The sequence below is a fragment of the Papio anubis genome, chromosome 2 (genome assembly GCF_008728515.1).
Source record: "Papio anubis isolate 15944 chromosome 2, Panubis1.0, whole genome shotgun sequence".
NCBI lineage: Eukaryota > Metazoa > Chordata > Mammalia > Primates > Cercopithecidae > Papio > Papio anubis.
Genome location: NC_044977.1, coordinates 154,655,485 through 154,663,473, shown reverse-complemented (window position 1 = coordinate 154,663,473; position 7,989 = coordinate 154,655,485). Strand labels below are relative to the sequence as shown.

At 50.4% G+C, this 7,989-nt stretch overlaps 1 protein-coding gene across 2 annotated transcripts in view; it reads left to right on the top strand.

The window, feature by feature from the left end:
- The window catches only part of IL20RB (interleukin 20 receptor subunit beta), a 49,949-nt gene that overhangs the window by 23,228 nt on the left and 18,732 nt on the right, over positions 1-7,989 (top strand). For both annotated transcript variants that reach the window (XM_031663739.1, XM_031663740.1), the window contains exons 4-5: positions 4,864-4,988; positions 7,337-7,487. In XM_031663739.1, the coding sequence (XP_031519599.1) occupies positions 4,864-4,988; positions 7,337-7,487 (276 nt within the window). The remainder of the gene's footprint in view (positions 1-4,863; positions 4,989-7,336; positions 7,488-7,989) is intronic.

Genomic DNA, 7,989 nt, shown 5'->3' with positions numbered 1-7,989 from the left:
AAAGTGAACCAGAGTAGGGCAAGCCTGCAGGGCAGGGGAAGAGCAAGGAGGGGGTTGTAATAATCCTACTGATCCCAAGAGTTTGGAAGGGGATGGGAAGGAGATGATGAATCCAAGAAACATGACTGATTTAGAAAGGACAGAGCTTAGGGACCAAGTTTGTGGGGATGGAGAAGGGAGAGAGAATGATGGTGTCCAGCTGCCGATTGGAGTTGGTGAGAACACCAACTAAGGCCGCTGGTCTTGAAGAATAGGAGACACCCCAGGTTTTGAGAATGAGATTTCTGCAAGATGTCATGTCATGGATGTCTGATTGGCAGCCGGAAATCAGTCTCTGAGGCTCAGAAAGCTTAAAGCCAGATACATAATACAAAGTGGTTTTGTTCGTTTGTTTGTTTTATTTTGTTTTTGAGGTGGGGTCTTGCTCTGTTGCCCAGGCTGGAGTGCAGTGGCGCCAACACAGCTCACTGCAGCCTTGACCTCCTGGGCTCAAGTGATCCTCCTGCCTCAGGCCCCCAAGAAGCTGGGACTACAGGCACATGCCACCACACCTGACTAATTTTTTTTTTGTATTTTTGTAGAGATGGGGTTTCACCATGCTGCCCAGGCTGGCCTCAGACTCCTGAGCTCAAGTGATCTTCTTGCCTCAGGCTCACGAAGTGCTGGGATTATAGGAATGAACCATCACAAGGGGCCATCACAAAGTTAACAGCTAAAGGTTTGGAAGTAGATGAGACTGTCTAGGGACAAGATGTTGAAGATGGAGAGAGGACAAGGTCCTGGAAAACCTCAGACTTTAAAATGTGGGTGGAGGGAAGGGCACCAGGGTAGAGAATCATAGTAGGGAGAATAGAACAGCTCCTAAGAGGCTGAAGGAAGCCCCTGGATGGGCCCTTGAGAAAGTAACTTCATGGAGTGGAGAGGATGACCATCTGGCTGCTGGGGTGGAGGACTGCATGGAGGTAGGAAGGGGCAAGGAATGGGTGGGAATGTAACCAATTTAGAGCTGCAGGAAAGGCAAAATAAGGGTCTTCCTCAGCCTCTGTTTTTGTGATGTGGCAGAAGAACTTCTGTTGTGAGTAATGGTGGAGGAAGGTTTGGGGCAGAATTTGCAGCATTTGGATGAGTCAAAGGTTACTGAGGAGTGTATGATATTAGATGGAAATTAGGAAGGTTTAGAAGGAGGGGAGCCCAAGCTGAAGAGCAGAGGAGGGAAGGGATGGGGCAGGAATAGGACCATTGGAATGGGATAACAAAAGGAATTTTGGTGCAGATCATGGGCTCCTTTGCCCAGGCCTCCTTCCCAGGCACCAGGACTGAAATGGAATGGAATGGAGTGACTTCATAGAATGGAGAGGATGATCATCTGGCTGAATTTGTTCCAGGAGGAGTTGGTCGAAGTGGCAGGATCTGGGGGAGATTAATGGGCCCTGGAGGGCACTGCAAAACTGCCACTACCTGCAGTGCCCAGGCAGCACCCAGCACCACCTCCCTCTGGCTCCTAAGAGCATAGGGATCCAGCCAAGACCGTTGCTGGGGGCTGGCAGCTGTTGTTGGAAAGCAGGCATGGGTCACATAAAGATAAGGGAGTGCCTGCAAAACTATGTGGGTGGGGATGTGCTGTAACACCTTGTACTTAAGGAGGCCAGTATAAACAGGAAAAGAGCTTGCTGCAGGGGGAGCTGAGGTACAGGAGTCTGTACTTGCATCAGAAGACGGAAGATAACGGTTCTATGAGATCCCTCTGTGATCCAAGCAAATGAACTGGGGTGGCATCATGATCTCTTAAAGGTATTAAGTTTGTCCTCTTCCATTTGAAAAAGGCCACTCAGACCTCTCTGCAGAAATATGAAAAATCTTGATTTAAGGCTCTCCTGAAAAGGATCGCTACCCTCTCTCTCTCTCTCTCTCTTTTTTTTTTTTTTTTTGAAGCGGAGTTTTGCTTTTGTTGCCCAGGCTGGAGTGTAATGGCACGATCTTAGCTCACTGCAACCTCCGCCTCCTGGGTTCTAGCGTTTCTTCTGCCTCAGCCTCCCAAGTAGCTGGGATTACAGGAATGTGCCACCATGCTTGGCTAATTTTGTATTTTTAGTAGAGACAGAGTTTCTCCATGTTGGCCAGGCTGGTCTCCAACTCCTGACCTCAGGTGATCCCAAAGTGCTGGGATTACAGTGGGATTACAGGCATGAGCCGCTAGGCCTAGCTGAGGGTCCACATTCTTAAAGGGAAGCTTTACTGAGAGCAAAGTTGTTTTTTTTTTTTTTTTTGAGACGGAGTCTCACTCTGTCGCCCAGGCTGGAGTGCAGTGGTGTGATCTTGGCTCACTGCAAGCTCCGCCTCCCGGGTTCACGCCATTCTCCTGCCTCGGCCTCCCGAGTAGCTGGGACAACAGGTGCTCACCACCTCGCCCAGCTAATTTTTTGTATTTTTAGTAGAGACGGGGTTTCACTGTGTTAGCCAGGATGGTCTCCATCTCCTGACCTCGTGACCCGCCCGCCTTGGCCTCCCAAAGTGCTGGGATTACAGGCATGAGCCACCGCGCCCGGCCCGAGAGCAGAGGTTTTTAATTTTGCACATTCGAGTCACAGGGGAGCTTTGGAATCACTTTTGCCTGGGGCCCTTCCACAGAGAGTCTGGTTTAAATGATCTGCATGCATCTTGTTCACTGGGAGTTTGAAATTCTTCCCAGATTATTTTCATGTACAGCCAGGGTTGAGATCCACTAGTAAAGAGACTAAACACCCCACACAAGGGAGGTAGAAATGTAGAAAGAAATGGGCTCACATTCTGTAGATTAACTCTGTGACTCTGGGCATGTCACTTAATCTCTCTGTAAAACAGGAACAATGTTAGGCTGGGCGCGGTGGTTCACTTTGGGCGCGGCACTTTGGGAGGCCGAAGTGGGTGGATCACGAGGTCAGGAGATCGAGACCATCCTGGCTAACACAGGGAAACCCCATCGCCTGTAGTCCCAGCTACCTGGGAGGCTAAGGCAGGACAATGGCATGAACCTGGGAGGCGGAGCTTGCAGTGAGCCAAGATCACACCACTGCACTCCAGCCTGGGTGACAGAGCGAGACTCCGTCTCGAAAAACCGCCCCCACCCGCCCCCCCCATAAAAAAACAGGAACAGTGTTTACCTTCTAAAGCTTCCTGGGCAGATTAAATGAGATAAGCATGCAGAAGGCATAGGACAGAGGTTCCTGCCCTAACCCTGTCGAACAACTCTCCTCTGAACTGAAGCTTCAGATTATTTTCTCTAATTCTGGTCTTAATAAAGATGGAGATCAGAAGACCCAATTCTAATCATATCTGACAGAAAAGTCGAGGAGTGAAATATCTGTTTCCCTTCTGGAGGTGTTTCAGAGGTAGTGCTAGTGGTGCTGTGTGGTCATATGAATCTCAGCACTGAGTGTGTTTTGCACAGTCGGCCCTGACTTCCCAAGTCCTCCTGACCCCTATCCAGGTAGCTCTCCAACAGCCAAGCATATACACTTCTCTGATGAGGGAGGCGAGGGGGAAAGGCACTGCTTTTCTTCTGAGTGTCCGCTGACCCCAGGGAAGGCAGATTTAGCCCAGAGCATGCCCCAGCCCACTTTCCAATCCAAGACCAGTGATCAGGGTGGCCCTTCTGGTCCTGCAGTCTCTGGGTTGGAGAGGCAGGTATAACTCCATCACCAGTAACCAGGGTGTAGAGACTATCTGTGTGGGCCCTTCTGCTCTTGGTCTGCTGATGGCAAGGAATTCACACAGGCTGTGGGCCTCTCTGCTGGGGACCTTGCAATATGAAAGATAATGTTTGTGCTTATGCTGTAATTTCTAGAGTTGATTATTGGAATCTGTAAAAAGCCTGTGGGCCGGGCGCATTGGCTCACTCCTGTAATCCCAGCACTTTGGGAGCTCGAGGTGGGCAAACTGCTTGAGCCCAGGAATTAGAGACCAGTCTGGGCAATGTGGTGAAACCCCATCTCTACAAAAAATACAAACAATTAACTGAGTGTGGTGATGTGTGCCTGTAGTTCCAGCTACTCGGGAGGCTAAGGTGGGAGGATTACCCGAGCCTGAGAGTTCGAGGCTACAGTGAACCATGCTAGTGCCACTGCACACTCCAGCCTGGGTGACAGTGAGACCCTGTCTGAAAAGAAAAAAAAAAAGCTGGTAATTTGCCAGCATCCCTTACTCAGGATATGAGATGAAAAATAGAATTGGGCTGAGAATAGAATGGCCAGCCGTATTCATGGGCTGCTCATCTGCTGATATGGGAAAGTTGTCAGTAGCCAGTACATGCCACAGATCTATGTGAGTTGTGGGAATGCACATGGCCCTGCCAGCTATGCTCATTCCTAGGGGGCAAAGACCGGGCCTGGCTGTTCAGTATAGACCTGAGCTCACATAGGCATTTGGCAAGCATTAAAATATAGCGTCTGCTCACTTAGATGAGCCAAAATGAGGAGCAATTTCTGCTGAAAAAGTGGTGACAGGAGGGGCATGGATCATAAAATTTTAAAAGAGCAAGAGATAATGTTTACTGGAGTTTTTAATCACTTTTCTTGTGTATATGTGCCTCCTGGAGAAGGAACAGTGGACTTTGTTAAAGGATTAAAAAAGAAGAGAATTATAGTATTTGTCATTTGTTTTTTCATTCATTCATCACTCAAAAAGCACCTGAGCATACAGCACCTGAGCACCTGCTGCATACAGGAGCGTGTTTGTGTACATGTTTCCATGAGCTTGAAGCTACAGCTGACTCCCTCCCTTCCCTACAGAGACTGGTATATTTCCATAGATGTCACGGTCATTGTGTTCCAGGGAAATCAGCCCTGTCTGGGGCTGGCTTTGACTCTCCTGTTGTCTTGCCAACAGCCATCCTTACCCCACCTGGGATGGAGATCACCAAAGATGGCTTCCACCTGGTTATTGAGCTGGAGGACCTGGGGCCCCAGTTTGAGTTCCTTGTGGCCTACTGGAGGAGGGAGCCTGGTGCCGAGGTGAGACTCCAGCCTTGGCCTTTGAGTCAGGCTTCGGGAAAGAAGGCACAGATCTCTGAGGGTGAGCAAGGGCAGGCAGCCCCTGCAGTGCTCACTGGGTGACCTGGGGATGAGCAGTTCTGGGTGAAGTGTGCAAAAGATGGGTATGCTGACCACCCCATCAGTCTCTTCTCCAAAGAACTGCCTTGGTCCATTCAATCATTCCTTGGCTGGGAGCCTTTCCAGGTCAGATCTCCCGAAGTGTGGGGCTGCCCCCTTACCCTAAACTCTAACCTAGCTGGACCCACAATATCTTTTCAATGCCTTTTTTCTCCCTCATCAGCTCATCTCCTCAGCCACTTAGGGGCAGCAGTCAGGATTTCTAGATCAACAGGATGATTTCAAAAGCACACAAGGCTGGTACAAACCTCCTGAGGGTGTGTATCTTGGCAGGATGAAGAGGTAGAGGCAGGGATCCAGGAGCTGGCTTATGAGTAAATCCATCTAACTATGAGCAGGTGGGCCATGCAGAATGCCCAGGTGGGGTGCTGCCTTCCCCATGGGAAGGGTCCTACAGCCTGGATGGCTGGGAGGCCAGCCCTCACAGAGGGACTAGCCAGACAAGCAGCAGCAGTAAAAGGAGTGGAGCATGAGCAGGAACTAGGGGACACTCAGACCTGTGGAGACTCTGTCCAAGCATATGGTGACAAAGCTTAGAGGCCCACTCCAGGCAGCACAAGCAAAGACAGGCTTTATCACAAGGATTAATACGGTGCAATAAGGAGCTCTCACAGATCTATGAACAGAGCTGGCACAGGGCCAGGCTACAGCCTCGCTTCCCCAGAGCCCTTGCTCCCCTGTGGTGGGTCCCTGCTCTTGCACACTTTCTGTGGCCCTTTCCTAGCTCATTCCAGGCTGTGATCCCTCATTAATGCTTCCTACTCATGCCTATGATGTGCCCCCCAGCCCCTCCAGGCCTCTTAGGCCTGACTCCTCCTCACTGTGTCCTCTCTCCTTTGTCCCTGCTTCTAGCTCTCGGTATTCAATTTCCCAAGACCAAATCCTCAGAAGAAGAATCCAATTGGTCTTGCTCGTCTTTTCAGGCCAAGCTTCAGGGGTTGCTGGTAGCCAGCTCGCCCCTGATTGGACCTTTCTCAGGCCAAGGGTACCCTTGATCTTATAGCAGTATCTGGACTCAGAGCACGCGCCTCACCACCCATTCAAAGAGGGCTGTAGGTTGGGTAGCTTCCCATGAAAGGTGGTGTGGGCAGGTACAACACTGGGTTTCAGTATTTACCCCTGCTAGGCAAGAGCCCACTGTAGGATATGGCATTGCCAGCCAGGCAGATGGAGTAGTGTTGGGGACAGGGCAGAGCCTGTGCAGGAGGAAGCATGCAGCTCCCTCAGATTCGTTGGGATGGAGCCCACTACCCACCCTAGGTAACTGGCAGTGCCAGGGCTAAGAGGGGAGCATATACCCTGAGTCATCTAGGCTTGGTTAAGGCAAGCCTCCACAGGTTCAGATGAGGAGCACAGCCTTAGGGAGGGGCATGGAGGTGGAAGGGTGAACAGATGGATGGACAGATGGGTGGATGAGTGAGGAGGTGCTGCTCATGGCTCCACTGCACTGACTCCCTGGCAGCAGTGGCCATGCCAAGCCCCCGCTCAAGTCAGGGTCTCTGCACAAATGTTACCCTATCAGAGAAGCCTTCTCTAACCACTCTGTTTAAAATGGTGCCTCCTCGTTACCATCCCTTTGCTCTGCTTTTTCCTTCACGGTCCTTATCACCACCTGATGTGTACTTTTTCATCATCTGTCTCACCCCATGTAAGCTCTATGAGAGTAATAACTTTGTCCATTTTGTTCAATGCTAGGTCCCTGTGCTTAGAGCAGTGCCTAGCACATAGTAGGTACTTAATAAATATGGTTGAATGAATGTATGCATAAGTGAGAGGGAACATTCTGTGTGCATCTGGAAAGGAAGTATCTGCAACTTTCCTTCTTTGGCACTTTCCAGTCCTGCTGCCTTCTGGGAATAACTTTTCTTTTTCCTTTTTTTGAGATAGAGTCTCACTCTGTCGCCCAAACTGGAATGCCGTGGCATGATCTTGGCTCATGGCAACTTCTGCCTCCTGGGTTCAAGCAATTCTCCTGCCTCAGCCTCCTGAGTAGCTGGGATTACAGGCACCTGCCACCATGCCCGGATAATTTTGTATTTGTAGTAGAGACGGGGTTTCACCATGTTGGACAGGCTGGTCTTGAACTCCTGACCTCAGGTGATCCGCCCACCTCAGCCTCCCAAAGTGCTGGGATTACAGGCGTAAGCCACCACACTTGACCAATAACTGTGTTTTCTGGTCTCTCAAAGGAACATGTCAAAATGGTGAGGAGCGGGGGTATTCCAGTGCACCTAGAAACCATGGAGCCAGGGGCTGCATACTGTGTGAAGGCCCAGACATTCGTGAAGGCCATTGGGAGGTACAGCGCCTTCAGTCAGACAGAATGTGTGGAGGTGCAAGGTAAGGCTGGCTTCTCTGTCCCTGGAGCCCTGCACAGGTGATAGCCCTTCCTGGCATATCTCAGAGGCCTGCTGGGTTCCTTTGGTTCTGAGTTTTCCCTTGATTTCACTGACCTCCCTCATGGACCGGGTGGGTTCCCATGGTGAAAGTATGTTTGTCACTCTGATTCCCTAGAGGTGGGAGTCCACCCTGGGGCTGGGTGGGGTTACGAGCAGCTGTCTGAAACACTTTCCCCCTTAAAGCTTCCTAGGCCTGGGCGCCAGGTGTTGCAAGACTGGTTTACCAGATAGTTACTGCCTGAGAATCAGAGCCGGCTGCAGGAGAGGCAGTCACAGGCTTCAGAGGGTCAGACCTTGGAAGGAGGCACTACCTTGTATAACGCCACAGCCTTCTTCATCTGGAAGGGACCTTATGGAAAGTCTAGAGAATCCTCGTTTGAATTACTCTTTTCCCTTGAATATTTTAAGGTCAGAAAACCTACAATGTTTAAAAACCCTTTGAA